Here is a 16,765-nt window from a genome sequence, read left to right on the forward strand (position 1 = left end):
CTTGCGAGTCTAGTTTTTGCTTTATTTCTTGTGAATTGCTGAATGGTTTTATTTCCTTAAGTTACTCAAATAAAACATGGAATATAAATAATATTTTCATTTTTCAACTGGTAGACGTTTGCAGTAATTTTAAAGAGACACTCCGCTGTTGTTGTTTTTTGGTACTTGAGGTTATTTGAACAGAAAGCCTGTTAGAATTGGGCACTCAAGAGGCAGTGAGGGTGAAACAAAATTTCCTATTGAATTGTATAATGGGAAATGTAGGATCCAGTAGTTTTGGAGCTTGGCCCATATTAACGACTAAAAGTCAGGATATCTCAGTCTCTACTGCTTCAATTTTGACCATTATTTAAAAATAAAAATCTATTGTGAGTTTACCAACTTTATGGATGTACAACCCCTTTAAGGGGTCATAGGCCTAAAAGTTAGGGAACCTCTGCTCTGGTCTAAGGGATGCGGTTGAGCAAAGATCAAGAACGAAGTCTTGAGTGGCTGCTGTGCCATGAAGAAAAAAAAAAATCTGGCACAAGTTTTAAGAGTAATCAGATCCTTTTAGTTAACAGTGAGAATAAAGCTACAAACGATCACAGATTTAAGTACAAAGGTCTTCAGAATAACATCAAGAGGACCTCATTTAGAAAAGGTTCAGCAGCACTAGCCAAGGACAAAATCCAAGTCACAATTTTTATAATAGTTACATCGCAGTTAGCAGTTGATTTTATTTTGTAGTTTGTCCTCACCATATGCATAAATGTAAATATACTCGTTTTCTATTTAGTGCTCTTTGGTGGGATCTTTTAGTCAGACCATCCTGAAGGAGGACAGTCCCAACACTTCATAAAATCAACATCTGCTCATGCCATGTGAGAAGCTGCTGGTTGAGCATGTGCTCTTTGGAGAGGGTCCATCTAGAAAGTCACCATATTCACATGCGTGGTCCGTCATTACAATAAAAAATATAGTTCAATCATCTGGACAGTGGACATAGCACAACATATTTCTTAAGGCAACAATGGTTAAACATACAAATAATTTGGATATGTGACAAGGTTCACCAAAGGTACATAATATAGGTCATTTACAAAATGTTCAACATTGATACCCAGAAAATACACATCTACTTTTACACTACAAAAACTTTGAGATAGCTGTAGCTGGTACATCTAGCTGGCACAAAGGTCGCCATGGATACAGTGTAGAAAGTGCTGCTGATTGGGTGGGAGAAGCTTTGATCTTGTCCTGTTGCCCATTCAACTTGCACTACATCTATGAAGTGTCTGGTGGTGTCTAAACTGTGTGTGTAAAAGAAATGATCTTGAAAGAATGAATGGATGGATGGATGAAGAACAGCAAACTGGGCAAAATCATCACGAGGCTTGACTGTCACCATTTAAATTTTTTTTGTCACAGCTAGTAAAAGTTCATGACAACACCAAGACTACTTCACAGGACTTTCATTTATTAATCCACGATACAGAATATATAGAATATAAGCTTTCTTTAGGCTAGAAATCTCTCAAAGGCACAGGGTATCAGTTAATTGGCCAAATTAATACGAAATGAAATGAAGTCAAATATGGCATCCACATATCGGTCAATCAACATCCATGTGCCAACAAAATCCATGGTGCAGTATCATTCCAGATGCTACTCTGAGATTAAAACGTATATTTCAGACAGTGCTCTGCATAGTCATCGCTTTAAAGGCAAGGTACGAGATATTTTTGAGTTTAGCGTACAACGAAGAACACTTGGAGTCTTCTCATCTCTCCTCAGCAATCAGGTCAGTGGTTAAGGCGGGGCAGGAGGGAATCAAGAATATACAGACAGGTGACCAACTAAAGGAAAAAAAACAACATAAAGTGTCTTAGTAAGGTGTCGGCATTGATTACACGTCTCTGGAACTTCACTGGAGGGATGAAAAAACATTCTTCCAGAAGATTTTGCCTCATTCTGATGTTTTGATGATGGCGACCGAGAGTGCTGTCTAATATGTCGCTCCAAAATCTCCCATAGGTTTTTTAATTGGGTTGAGATCTGGTGACTGTGAAGGCCAAAGCATGTCATTGACATCATTTTCATACTCATCAAACCATTCAGTGACCCCTCGAGCCATATGGATGGGGGCATTGTCATGGAAGGGGACTGAGTACCCAGGACCCTCATGTGAGGAGGGCCCAAAAAGATGCTAGAATGAACAGCTGTGGATGCGGGGAGGGGCCCATAGAAAATGCCTTTCTACAGGGCCTAGAATTTTGTGCTACACCCCTGACCCCAGCCATGCCAGCCATACCCTGGGATCAACAATTCAGAGCTGTACCATGCTCTTGGTGTACGACACACATGTACTCGCGCACTTGTTGAGAATATGGTAAAGGATGACTTATTTGACCATTATCACTTTTTTTTCCACATCTCTGTAGACCAGTGCCTTTGGTTTTTGCACCACTCAACTCTCAAATGTGCATTCATCTCTGTAATGAGGGGTTTAAGCACTTTCGACCCTACTATAGTGTCCCTCTCTATGTAATTGTCGACGGACGGTTCTTGCTGACACAGTCGGATCACGTCCTGCATTGACATTCCCATATTGCACTAATGTACGAGCATCACGGTCATCAAATGTGTGCTGTCGACTACGATTTCTGACCCCATTTACTGACGTCTTTCCCATAGATCTAAATGCAGATGTACTTTAGTCACACCTGGTCCTATTAAAACACTAGCCAGTTGTGACTGAAGCTCCTGCCATCTGTACCCCAACAATAAACCCTCTTTCAAAGTCACTTGGATCTTTAAAGAAGAAAGATCCAAGGCACTCTTTGGGCAAAAAGTTATAAAGCCTTTATTTAAATGGATATTTCATGATAAAACTACTTGTACATGTTAAAAAAAAAAAACCTCTTCTTTAACTCTTTCGATCTTTTCCTCCTGCCATCTTTGATACAAAATCAGAATCAACTGGGCCTGCTCAGCACTTTTATACATACCACAGAGCATGATAGGATGTTATTTGCTTAATTGTACCATGCAGTGCACCTCTCTGGAAGCATCTGCATATTCAGGTTTTTCCTTTAATTTGTCACCCATCTGTACATATTAATATATATCGTATACAATATAGTTGAGACTGGACAGAGGTGGCTACTGGCAGCTTGCCACTGGACAAACAGGGAAGGCACAGGGAACGAGAGAAGGACTGTAAAATAGCAGGTACAAGGCAAAGAGAAAAATAATGGCAAAAGGCTCTCCTACTTTCTCTCACACACACACACACACACACACACACACACACACACACACACACACACACACACACACACACACACACACACACACACACACACACACACACACACACGTTTGCAAAACGGAAGGCCAAACAGGGTGACAGAATGGTATGACATGATGTTAAACTTAAAGCAAAACGTGCGTGTGTGTGTGTGTGTGTGTGTGTGTGTGTGTGTGTGTGTGTGTGATAACTATACAAATGAGTGGCTAAGATGTGGTGCTGTCGGTCAGAGAGTGCAGATTGAAACTGGTCCTGGGCAGCTTGGCGGGCGGCTCCATCGAGTCCTTCTCGTCATCAACCGCTCTCAGAGAGCTGGACTGCAGCACGAGCTCTCCGCCCTCGTCCTCGCTCTCCTCTTCCTCGTCATCCTCTTCTTCTTCTGATGGAGACAGGCATTGAAGTGACATTTATTAAGTGAACCTGATAACAGAGGCTGGGAGTTGAAACCAAACATCTTTGTGAGGAGAACCCCACTGAAATTACCTTTCTCCAGGTCCGGAGAGATTCTGCTCTTGACAGTGCTGGCAAACTGCAACACAGAGTAAGACCTGGACATTTATAAACATGTATCATCAAGTTCAGACGGCTACTATGTGACTGAGTGTGCAGACACGTACTTCTCCCATGACCGCAATGGGTGTCACTCCTTTAGCCTGGGCCACCCTGTGTTCTATCAGGTAGTACATATACTCATCATAGAGCAAGCGGATCAGGTGAAAGGAGCCAAAGCTGGCAGCACTGCGCAAAGTCAGGTCCCGGATTACCATAGAGCTAGTGAGGAAAAGCGGAGAAGATAAAGACAATTATCTCCAACATGAACCAAATATATATTTTCTATATCACATTTTTCCTTTTCCCCTCACCTATAGAAGGACCAGTTGAGCAGGAAAACCTTTGCAGCCTTTGGTAGCACAACAGGGTTGTGCTCGTAGGGCTTCAGGGCCTCAGAGACAACACCATCCAGCCAGGTAGCCCACTGTTCCAGAGAGTTTTGCTGCTGCAGGGTCATTTTAAAGTCTTGCTCCAGCCGCTGTACCACACGGTCTTCACACTGACATACCCAGGATGCCTGCTCCTGAGGGGGGACACAGGTGGACAGTGTCAGGCGTCCGCTCTATTTCACCTAAAACACTAATGTACAGTAGCAGATGGGAGGGGGGAGACGGAAGTACAAACCTGAACATTAGTGAAATCAACCCTGTTGAGGTCTGAGAGCATTTGGTTGATCTGAGCGGAGTTCTGGAGGACGGCGCGGGCTGCCTGGGCAAGGTGGTTCAGGCTGGTATAGCGGCGCAGCGTCTGGGAGAAGGAGCCCACACACAGCACCTGAAGGGGAGAGGGGGGGGAGAGAGAATGAATGGAGCCATAATTAGATGGCACGTCAGGAAGAAGCCACTATAAGGCCCAGTTCACGCTCAGAACTTAAGTGCATCTTGGGTTTTCCAATCACAAGAGAACAGCACTGAAGATGTGTAAATACATACTGTACTTAGACACACCAAGGATACATCCCATCCAACATAATAAAAAGCGGTCACTCGAGACATTTAAGATAAATCGCCACGCCAGGTGTGACATCGGACATCTGAACTGGATCGAGACATCATCTGGATAGGATCTAATAAAACCTGTTAACATCTGGCCATGTAAGAGTAAGAAATATCTAAAAAAAAAAGTGATGCAGAGCTCTGTCTTGACATGTAATCAGTGCAGAAGAGTGCAAATACCTTTATGCGAACCATCTCTTCTGGGATGTTCATCATGGCGCCTGTCAACCAGTTCTCCAGACTCTTGGCAAAGTTGCGGATGGCCTGAGTTAAGGCACCTGAGGAAGGGATGGTGGCGATGTAGAGGGGAGAGAGAGAGAGAGAGAGAGAGAGTTTAGATTTATATCTGTAGAGATGTGTAGTAGAAGAACTTTGCCCCAGATTAAGGCCTGCATGCTGTAAATCTGTCAATGAATGTCTTGATAGCCTCACTTACGGGCCTTACTAACTTACTGGGGATGGGTCTCAGTACATCAGGGATGAGGATCTCCACCAGAGTCTGGTAGAGCAGGTTGTCGCACTCTTTGGTCCAGCGCAGCACTGGCTCATACTTACACAGCACCACTAGGCACGATTTGGGCAGACGCTTCTCAGACTCATTGTGCCTGGAGGAGCACAAGACAGACCGTTCGTACTAACAGCAGTGGATGAGATTTAGATAGTGCTAGTATTTCTTCCATCAGATTGTCTGAGTGTATTAATGACACTTACAGGTTGAGTGATTCGGTGTCACTGCTCTGGCTGAACCGCCAGAAGGATTTCCAAAGTGTCTCCACGAGAGTGAACTGAAGATTGACCATCACGTCCAGAATGGCCTGTGGAGATCACACACACAACACCACAGAGGTGTCTAAACAGTCTTCACACTTCCGACGCCATGATTGCTTGACATTTTCATTGTAAAGAATGTTTTATTAGTGCAGGGAGCTTTTATCTTTAAGCATTTAACAATGCTGTGTCATACAACAATGGTGTTGAGCAGTATCTGCATCAAGCGCTATGACCCGTGTATGTGAGTACAAAGCTACAGAGTACAAAGCTAACATGTCTAACTGTCTTTGTCCATGACTGCCTACCTCACAGTGTTCTCTGTAGAGAGTCTGAAAGGCCTTGAGGTGTTCTAAAAGGATCCCATCGGGCAGGGTTCCATCTTGCAGATCAATGTCCACAAAGTCTGGCAGCGGCCTTGATGCCTCTGCACAAGTGACAGCAGTTATTCACAGCTTGTATACAGGAGTACCAAGAGTACCAAGAACACAAGATGAAAGTATCCATTTCTTATTGTATTGCTAGAAAAAAAACGGTGAACATTTTGCAGAGTGCAAGTGTTGCTCACCCAGAAACTGCTGGTACTGTTGCACCTGCGCCGAAATATCACATAGTGCCGCCGCCTGCTGCTGACCCATCCCACCTGATGTCCCGTTGGTGATCCCCTGTGACTTCTGAAGTGGCTTTATCCTATGGGACAGAGTACCCATCAATCAAACGCTGCATTTCCAGCTGGTATTAAAAATCCGATCTGAGTGATCCAATCACAAGTGGACAGACTGTAACAGAGTATAGCGGCACTTTCTACCGTTAGAAATGAACAATAAAGGCTTATAAACCAAAAACCACACACCTGGACATGTTCCAGAAGCAATGTGACCCAAAATTGGCAACCAAGATTACAGGTTTCCCTAAAATATTAGCATGTAGCTACAAGTAGCAGTGGAATGACTGTTACGGAGTATAGCAGCAAAATCACCAATTAGGCTATTAAACCAAAAACTACACACATCGAAAATGTTCCAACAGGAATGGAATCTAAAATTGGCGTCAGCAACCAAGAGTGTACAGTATGTAAAATATAAACACTGCAGTAACGTCTGTAGAATGGTGTTAAAGCCCAGGTGTTGATGCCTGTGCAGTATGCCTGTGTTGACATTAACGTGTGTATCCTACATATTCGTGATTTCGGGGAGGTTTTATGAAACTTAAAATGAGGTTATTTTATACCGGCGGCTGCCTGGCACATAGCTCCAGACAGCTAGGGATACAGGAGCAGGCAGTACCGAAACAAACAACACAGACACATCACTGACAGTATGATTATAACACTCAAAACACACGATTCACTCTCAGTGGTTTCTGCTATATGAGAAATACTTTGAATGAGTACGTAGTTTCGCTCACAGTTGAGTATGCGGTCCTTAATGTGGCCCAGGACACATGCACGTACACACTGCTGTGAGAATGTGGTCACGTGTGGCCTAAATTACCTCTGAATGTGGTCTGAGTGATCTGATCTCAATGCGTCCTGGGTGCATTCCCACCTGTACTTAGACCTGTCCACTTGGGATCAGATCACTCAGATCGGATTTGAATGCCAGGTTGAAATGGGGTCAGAGAGACACACAGAGAAAGAGTCACAGAGAAAACACAGCTTATGTTGCAATTGGAACACTGGAAACAGGCTGCAATATCATCGTAAGCAAAGCCACTGCTAGATCTTTTTCATTTAAATTGATCATCTACCACAATGATGCTCTTGCTGCCCTGTTCAAGTTTGGCAGTATAATGTGTCTGGATGACCCAATCCCATGTGGTCAGCTCTAGATACTGTAGATGTGTAAATGAAAGTGCATCGAGGACACGTTGCAATCCAGACCACAAAAACCACAAGAGAGGCTTCTTTTTTTTTTTAAGTCTAGATATACTGTGCCGTATTGGGATTTAAAAAAAAACAATATTCACAACCAGATGTCAAAATGACTGCTGAAATTGCAAATTCCACCCATAGCCACAGGGACACAAGTACGCAACCCTGTGTGGATACCTGTTTTTCTGTGAGAAAGGCTGCTGCCTCATCGCCATGTGCTGCTGTTCATCCATCAGTCTGAGCAGCGGGGAACCAGATTTGATCCTCAGTCCATAGTAGTGGTACTTAGAGTTCCCTCTGAAACACACACACACAAAGAGTTCTGATATTGCCCTGAGATACATGTCTAGCAAAATCAATGTACTTATGTGTGTGTACGTGTGTGTGTGTGTGTGTGTGTGTGTGTGTGTGTGTGTGAATGTGTGTATATATACCTGGTCCCTAATCTCCGTGTACGTAGCCCCATGAAGACAGACCTGATGAGTTTGCCGAAGGATGCTGCATTAACAGGTTCTAGTTTCTGCTCCTGGCAGTGCAGCAGGTAGTGGTAGTAGAGGGTGCAGCGAGGTAAACTCACCCCCTCCGCCCCCTCGTAGTTATCACACAGCCACTGCACCTAGGGACCGTCACAGAATTTAATTTTCTGAACTTCCACGTCTTAGACTGTAACTAATACATTGTTCACTTTGAACTTGAGTACTTACAGTAGCGGGTGGGGCACGAGAGTTAGGGCTGGAGTAACTCTGCCCTCCTCCACCTGCTGCTGCTGCTCCTCCTAACACATAACCTCCTTGAATGACATAGCCCCCTCCGCCCGCAGCAGCTCCCCCACTATTGGCTCCCGCTGTTGCCACAGAAACTGGCTGCGAGGTCACAGAGCCAGTGATGTCTGACTCAGAGCTCGGTGTGGCCTCGTAGTAGGAGGAGGAGGTGGGAGGGGTCTGGGAGTAGAGGGGCGAGTCGGAGAAAGGGTAGTTGCTCGATCGACTGGACAGGAAAAGACATTTACGCACACAAACAGAAACATATAAATGCACCATAGTTGTGTGTCCAGGACAGTTGCGCGGTGTGTGTAATTGATCATGTGTGTGAGCATGCCTATGTCAACATGCAAACAGAGCAGGTTCCTCTCTACTCACATGGAGGACGTGGTAAAAGTCGCGTCTCCTCCTCCGTCCACATACTGCACCTGGCCAGAGTACACATGCTCCACCTGGACAACAAGCAAACAGGAGATGTAAAGCAGCACAACAAGCTGTAAACACAATATTGACATACAGTAGTATTACCCTATAAAGTTATGGCAAGCGTGTTATTGTGTCTGCGTACACATTCAGGACAACGGAGCAACATTAGCACTCATTTGGAGTCGGAGGGGCCGAGCAGGCACAATTTATGAAACCGGTTTGACAGCTCACCATCATTTTGTTATACATCAATGAAAGCCAAGTTGTTGAAAGCATTTCTTGGTAGTTTAAGGACATCAAGTTTTAAGGAGTATAACTAGAACAACCAAAGAAGTAGTAGGGTAGTAGTCTGCCATTAAAGATGAATGTAAGGGGTGGTTCAGACACAGCTCATTCACTCACACAGGTACACAGCATGACCTGCAGAGTTCAGTGTTCAGGTACATCTCAAGACAGCCTGGGGAGGCCGTTGTGATGAAGGTAAAAAGACGTGCAAAGCCGGCGGGAAATTACTTATTTCATCAAAAAGGGCACTAGGGGCTAGGCCTGCACGATAAAACGTTATCAAATCGCGATCTCGATTCACCCTGTTCACTAATTTTTAAATGACTTCGATTTAAAAAAAAAAAAAAAAAAAGGGACAATGTTTTGTCTGTTTACCTCCTGGTTAATGTCCACAGACTGAAGGTTGTTGATCTGAATCCTCTTGGCTGCCTGCGACACCGCTTGTAACACTGACCTCTGCAGGTGAGTAAAGCCACAGTGTCAGATAGAACTAATGGGTGCTCAACCTTTCGTTGTGACTTGCTCCTACGTGGTCAAATGGTAAATGAATGGGGTTTGTGTATATGTGTGCATCTTACCTGTTGGGTGGTCTGCACTGGTTGGACCACCTGAGTAGGAACAGCAGTGGCAGGTGGGCTAGAGTCTGACAGGCTGTCATTGGAGTGAACTGAGCCCTCTAGGGATGGCAGAGGGAGAGAGGTTTCATCAGAGGATTGAACAAGGCAACAGAAAAGCCAGCCACTATTACCACAAGTTCAGTACTCACGACATACTGCTTCCAAATCATAATAACAGCCACCGCAGAACATCCTGCAACAAAGATTTTTTTTTTTGTTCAGCTGAGAAGAGACCGATAGTAGGGAGGAGGAAAAAGTGTGTCTGTCCAACTCTGCTTTCATCCTTATATCTTGCATGTCAGAAGGACAGCCTTGGACAGCTAATCTCCCCAGATGGAGAGAGAAATCACTCCATCTTGTAAACATGCAGATCAGAGTAGAGAGGGAAATGAGAGATACACGAGGGATGATGGATAGAGGGAGAAAACAGAGGATGGAGAGTGGGCGGAGGACAAGAGGGTAATATTCACTTTCTTGTACCCTTCAGGTGAAAAAACATTCTACCTAAACTGTTTTGCACCGTCCTGCTTCAACTGTGTTGCTCTCACTTCAACCTGGGTTAACCGCTGTGAACATACACTTGAGCCAGCACACAACCTGGCACAGCCCATCACTCAGTTTAATTTTGGATTATTATGAGTGATGGAAAGTGAGAACTAACTGTTCGTCGTTCCCACCTGGAGAGGTGGAAAGTAAATAACCTTTTATTTGAACAACTTTATATTCCTCCCATAACACAATTCGAGAGCAATGCATACTTAATAAATACGTTTAGTTTTATTTTTATCGTTGATAAGGTCCAGGAATTTTGGACCGGGATACATGATAACCTATGTCGGATTGCAGGGACCCAGGTTCCATTCATCCCAAGATTATTTTTGTTCTGGGAGATGTGTCAATCCTACGCGGGACGGAAAAGCACATAAGAAGCTGTGTCCAGACTAGTTTAATGATAGCCAGACAGATTATTTTAAGAGGATGGAGGAATTGAAGGAGTGCTGTCAATCCAGGAGTGGGCTTGTGAGATGGCTAGGGTGGCGGCTTTCGAAAAAAATGTCAACCTCCAAGTATGTGTGCGCCTGCTCTACCCACTGACCCAACCCGGCCACATACCTTCATTCCTTGATTCAAAGGGGAAAAGCCTACTGAGGGTACTGACTGACTGAACAAAATAAGGAAGGCGAGTGGGGAAGCCATTCTGGTCCATGGCTTTGTTTAGGTTTAGCCAATCCTGACAATTGCAGGTAGGACCAGAATAGTAGGCTTGTCCAACAACCAACCAAATCCTATTGATAAAACAGGCATATTTAATACAGGTATACATATTTGACAATTGTCATCACATTCAAAATGTAGCTTTTACTTTTTCAATTAAGCTACATTTTGATCATAAAGTCTAAACATGAATTAGGTCACATAAAAATATCCATCATTTATTGATTACGAGAGCCAAAAAAAAAGCAGTATGTTTTTATTAGTGGAATAATAATTTGATTAATCAATATATCAACAAGATAATGTTAACTGATAATGAAAATAGTTGTAGCCCTTACTATATAGTTAACTTCAATTAGAAGATTTCTGCTGTCATTTCTGCCAGTATAAGGTAAATGCATGAGTGTACTCTCTTAAAATCTTTTTATTTCAAACGAACAGCTACTGATATTATAAAGTCCCAGCCATACAGAAATCATATTTTTTTCCTTTTTATATGTTACATGATACCTTCTCTTGTGTTTTATTCAAAATCAGCAGGTTATTACCATATTAAAACCTTGTGTATATTTCAACCCAGTCTCACGGCAGTTCGTGAAATGGTCACGTTATTTAATCTATTGATTCGTGTATACAGACACATTTATCTTGTTTTTTTTTCGTGATGTTCAGCACGTATTTTAAACTAATGTATTTCAATGGGAAGCATCTTTCGTGATCACAGCATGGCTACGGTAGCGAGTAGTATGAAATGCCGAAAATCCGCCCAGGGAAGATGGTTGGGGTGGTGGATGGGTCAAACAACACAGGACTTTCACCCCGGAGACCGGGGATCGTGTCCCGCGTGTGACTTTAACTTTCCCCGTTGTTCTTTTCCTAAACTCCACCGTCCCGTTGTTGTCCCGCGTCCCCCAGAGACCTGGGATCGTGTCACGGCGTGCAACGTTAACTTTCCCCGTTCTTCTTTTCCTAAACCCAACCTCCGTATAGATGCTTCCCATTACGTGCTGACCGCCACGAAATAAACGAGATAAACGTGTCTGTGTACACGAATCAATAGATTAAAAATAACGTGACCATTTCACGAACTGCCGTGAGACCGTGTTGTATGATACTGTTTTTAATGGAAACCTTTAAGTACATCATTCTAGCCTGCTATCATAAATGTGGATATATTGAAGAAAAAAGCACAATAGCTTAAGTGTATCCTTTTTTATGGACATGAAAACTACTGTACTACTACTACTACTACTACTAGAGTAGAACCCCGCTCTACACATAGATATGAGGGAATGCCAGGTTTTACTAAGCCCAGTTATTCAGATAACATAGTCCTACTTCATGAGAGTGAGACAAGCCCCAGGCCTGCGAGTCTCACTCTGGGTGAGAGTACACAGTGTTACATGATACTAGCAGGCAAAAAGATCTACGAATAGACGGCCCTAAAATAAACATACACCGGTGTTGGGGTGAATACTCGCTCATTAACAGCCCATTTTAAAAATACTCATTTCTTTATGATTGAGCATTTGTTTTATAATTCAGGATGTATTTTAAAAAAAAAACTAATGACCTAAATTAATTTGAATATCTGGTCCAAAGCCTGGTAAGCACACCGTGCATTAGCTACCATAGATACTGGCTTATCAATTTTTTTTGTACCACTGCAGGAATTGCACAATAAAAGTCATGTTGATGAAATATAATTGAAAACAAATCCCGTCATTATACCATCGACTCTCTATAACAGCAAAAGCAGCAGAGTAGAAGTGAATTCAGGTTATAGCCTTAGCCATCCACACTCCCACATTTGGGACTATGCAGCCTAGCAACCAAGTCCATCAGCTTATTTTGTCCTCATAATGTATGCACCACCCAACCAGACAGGCAAACTACATCAGTGTTTTTTTCGATCCTGGTGAGACTTAGCTCTCTGCTTCGTTCCAGACATCTAATCAGACTATTTTAAAGAAAGGATGCAACTAGGTAGGGCTGAAAACCTGTAACCTAAAAATATTGAATTTACAATGATGTACAACAGAGGAAAGCAGACAATCCTCACATTTGAGAACCCTAAACCAGCAAACATTTGGGGGTTTTCATGGATAAATGACAATTACTCCATTATCAAAGTTGTTGACAATTTTTTTTCTGTCGTTTAACTAATGGACTAATTGCTTAAGCACTGTGTGATACCACTTTGATTTAACTATCAATAGATCATAATGGGCCCTGGCAACTAAACCCAAGCACTTGTCGTAATTTTAAAGATATATAAACACAACTGTGCTCTGCACTGTTTGGTTACTCGAATCCACCACTATGCCAGACAAACTGCCAGTCTCCAACCAGGATCCAGCCTGTTGCTTACACCCCAGATACATTGACTGCATACCATATCGTGCCCTCCTGCTGCTAGAAAATGCGTATTATGTGTGTGTGTGCACAGTGTGTATTATCTAGGTATGTGTCAGTCATTCCTCTGTCTCTCACCTGTAACAGTTACTATGATGTACTGGGGCGAGTTGCTCTGACCATTACTTTTCTGGACCCCAGAGTGCTGGATTTCTTGGGTTACATAGTGCTGCGTGGGAGTCGTCAGAACCACTGCCTTCTGGCTGTTGGGGGGCGCTTGAGAACAAAGTGCATCCTGTCCTGATTTTGAGACAGTGGCTGATTGGTTAGCCGATGCAATGGCTCCAGAGGTTGGTGGGATCTCGGACAGGAAGTGTGCCGTCTTTGCGGATGAGGGTGTGGTAGCAGAAGGTGTTGCTATGGTTACTGCATTGGCCTGCTGAGGCTGAAGGTCCTCGGAGTATCCAGAAGTTGCCATGGCAACCAATGCTTTGAGGCGCTAGTTCTGAGGATAAAAAGAATCAGCACTCATTATTTTAAGTGCTACAAACATACATAATAACACACTTGTTGGCATGTTATTCCACACTGACCTAGCTAGCTAGTGTGTGTACGTGGAACATAAAAAGGAGGAAGTAGGGCTTTTGTCTGAGACTCACAGTAGTCTAGAGCTTTTCCTGTTTGCTCCAGTATGAAACACAGTGCGACCTTAATCACCATGATTACATTTCCAAAACAAGGCTTATTAACCGTGACCATGGTGTTTCAAGTGAAATCAAACTAAATGACTACCTAAAAATGTGGAAACATGCGACAATGGACAGTTGCTGATATTACCATTTGGAAATACTTCCACATTAAATCATTGGACCCACTGTCATTCAAGACTTTAGGCCATCCCACTGGAAGATTAGCCACTCCTGCGTACTGTAAACCAACACAGCAAACAAGACAATCTATGATCATCCGGCGATCCCATGATCATGGGAGTGACTTGCCGAATTCAATGTCAGACCAAAAACTTGTTCAAAGTCACTAAAAGATTATGAAACATACTAACGTTACACTCATATCTCAGCGTTTGGAGTCGTATTTGCGTAATAAATTCCATGTGCTTTTCTATATCTAGCTAATGTTCCTGGATAGCTTGCTTGAAAAGTGAGTTGAGAAAGCGAGAGTGATAGCTTCCCCAGCTAGCAGCTCACGTTGAGTTGTGACGTTAGAGAGAGCTATCGCTAGTTGCTTGTTAACGTTACTCGTATTGGATAGGTAATAAATCCATGACCAAACCCGTCTCATTATAATGTTATCGTAATCGAAACTATAAGAAAACCCCTGAACATTCAAAGAAATTAGCCAAAAAAGTACTAGTGGCACTACAACACTACACACCCGCCATCTTGTGCTCGTATCAAAGATCTGACATCGCCATAACAACGGTCTCCGTTTGGAAAAAAAGCTAGCAACCACATACATCACCGTGTCGCTCGACCATTTTCACGTTAATAACGCTGACGGTTGTACAAACAAGTACACATATAAAATAAGAGAAAATGGAATGATAATTATAATATATATTTTACTTTTTCACCTCTAGTTTGTCCCAATATTGTCCTTTTTAGTCGTTGAAGTTTTTTCCCCTTATATTTAGGTTGTTGTTGTTGACTCCCGTTGCTTGGTTCTTGTCGCTAGGACTACCGTGACTATGGCGCCTTGCCTTCACCGGGGCAACTGTTGCTACCCTCTCATCATCGCCCCGCCCTACACTAAATGCTGATTTGCTGACTTGGGAGGTGGTCACAGCGTCAGTAAAATAATCTATCGTTCATTGGTAGACAGTCCCTGTCTGTCACTTTCACCAGAGCCGAACCTGAAATGACCACTTTTAAAGTTACTTCTTTGATTGCTCATAATGTCAAGTAGATAGATGAAAAATGAAGGAATGACATTTCATTCAGTTCACATAAAATGTTGCTACCGCCACTTATCTCTACCACCTCTATAGGCTTGTATAAATAATTAATATTGTACAACATTTAGAAGATGACAATTGATTTGAGTCACTGTATGTAGGCCTATCACCAGTTGGCCCCTGAAATATATCTCTGTAGTGTGTATATGTGTACTTTGACACAGTGAACACCAATGTATGGCACCCTAGTTATCTTTGAGGTGAATGGATAGTGATCTCCATCCAATGCACGGCAGAGCAGATAGCAAGACGGAGAGATTGTGTGGTGACATACAGCACAACCCAAATGATATTAGGGACAGAAAGGCCAGGAAAAGGTCACAGGGGATTAGATAGCCACAAGCTCTGCTGACATCACCTCTGGCATCATTTGCTACTTTATCACAACTTTCTTTTTCTCTATGTGCATTGTTGCCCCTAAAGGTCTCCGGTCTTATCTCTGGGCATGACGAAGAGTGGAGGTGAGTTGAGGACCTTCTCTGAGATGCTGAGGCCTATAAAAGATGCTGTCCCGAAAGAAACACAAACCACATAGACACCTCAAGCAGCATTAGAGACCCCTGCGACATCTTTTCATTCTCACCATGTGGAAGGCAGCACTCTTGACCCTGGGCTTGTTGGTGGCACTGGTAGACAAGGTGCGGTCCAATGATGGCCATCCCTCTTTCTATGGGGTGAAACTGTGTGGAAGAGAGTTCATACGAGCTGTCATCTTTACCTGTGGTGGTTCTCGCTGGAGGAGAAGCATAGGAGACTCAGGTAAGAGAGAGACTATGGATACAAGTTTATTTTTGTATGATGTGCCCTGTGTTATATGGTTAAACAAGTAATATTAAGAGATGTGTCCTTGCTTTTTTTATCAGCTCTTATTGGAGAAGAGGCCTTTGACCCATGGAACACAAATCCCATCCCTCAACTTGTCGACGAGCAGGATCTTGCAGAGTCCAAAGTATGGAGAGATCAAACAATAAATGAGGCATCTGTGGCTGCTGGATTCAGCCGCTCAGCTCGCTCACCAATCTCAGAGGAGGTGCTGGAGGCTCTACGGAGTGCAGATAGGAAAGGACGGGATGTAGTAATTGGACTGTCCAACGCCTGCTGCAAATGGGGCTGTAGCAAGAGTGAAATCAGCTCTCTGTGCTGAACCTTGTTTCCTAAATATACGTCCTGTCTTGTCACTAATGCAGAGCTCTACTCTTTTTCTATGTGATTCCATTATTTCTTCAGACTTCTTAAAATTCCACATCCCATCCAACTCACTGTCCATGTGTTGACTGTTGATACAGGAATGTGAATGTGTACTTAAAATTCATTTACTGTCATTATCACATATTGACATAGGCCTACTGTATGTTTATTAAAATTGTGTGTAGTTGATATGAAAGTCTCTGTTCCTCTTTCAAAAGACTGAGATAGCCTACTAAAATATGTAATGCTGTTAGAACACTTCCACTTTGCTAAAGCCTTGTTTCAGGAATACAGTTTTGTCAAGGATTTCGAAATGAAAGGAAGTGGTGGTGACTATACACAGAGTGGCCTCATATTTACAGTGCACTGCATAGTGAATATAGCTGCTTCCTGTGATTTTACAGGGGTTAGACATCAAATGTGACACATATTTACAAAGCACTTAAATCCAGTATAATAGACCTGC

General features: G+C 43.1%; 2 protein-coding genes across 9 annotated transcripts; one reads left to right on the forward strand and one right to left on the reverse strand.

The window, feature by feature from the left end:
• Positions 1-1,439: 1,439 nt before the first annotated feature.
• On the reverse strand, positions 1,440-14,884 carry rfx1b (regulatory factor X, 1b (influences HLA class II expression)). 8 transcript variants are annotated; one of them, XM_078277640.1, is made up of 19 exons: positions 14,731-14,884; positions 13,278-13,644; positions 9,531-9,628; positions 9,328-9,408; positions 8,620-8,693; positions 8,185-8,467; positions 7,915-8,096; positions 7,658-7,777; positions 6,176-6,297; positions 5,916-6,034; positions 5,551-5,654; positions 5,293-5,444; positions 5,020-5,117; positions 4,469-4,618; positions 4,156-4,367; positions 3,910-4,063; positions 3,776-3,821; positions 3,489-3,671; positions 1,440-1,838 (listed from the first exon to the last, which is right to left on the reverse strand). In XM_078277640.1, the coding sequence occupies exons 2-18, from the start codon at positions 13,615-13,617 to the stop codon at positions 3,499-3,501; spliced, it is 2,508 nt and encodes an 835-aa protein (XP_078133766.1). In that variant the 5' UTR covers positions 13,618-13,644; positions 14,731-14,884; the 3' UTR covers positions 1,440-1,838; positions 3,489-3,498. The 8 variants fall into 8 exon arrangements, with proteins under 8 accessions (XP_078133766.1, XP_078133729.1, XP_078133720.1 ...); XM_078277603.1 differs by lacking the exon at positions 14,731-14,884 and adding exons at positions 13,977-14,066; positions 14,200-14,523 and having other exon boundaries at positions 1,440-3,671; XM_078277594.1 differs by having other exon boundaries at positions 1,440-3,671; positions 14,723-14,884.
• A 688-nt stretch (positions 14,885-15,572) lies between these two features.
• On the forward strand, positions 15,573-16,255 carry rln3b (relaxin 3b). The gene is made up of 2 exons (XM_078268503.1): positions 15,573-15,894; positions 15,975-16,255. The coding sequence occupies exons 1-2, from the start codon at positions 15,696-15,698 to the stop codon at positions 16,253-16,255; spliced, it is 480 nt and encodes a 159-aa protein (XP_078124629.1). The 5' UTR covers positions 15,573-15,695.
• Positions 16,256-16,765: the final 510 nt, after the last annotated feature.

The sequence above is a fragment of the Sander vitreus genome, chromosome 2 (genome assembly GCF_031162955.1).
Source record: "Sander vitreus isolate 19-12246 chromosome 2, sanVit1, whole genome shotgun sequence".
NCBI lineage: Eukaryota > Metazoa > Chordata > Actinopteri > Perciformes > Percidae > Sander > Sander vitreus.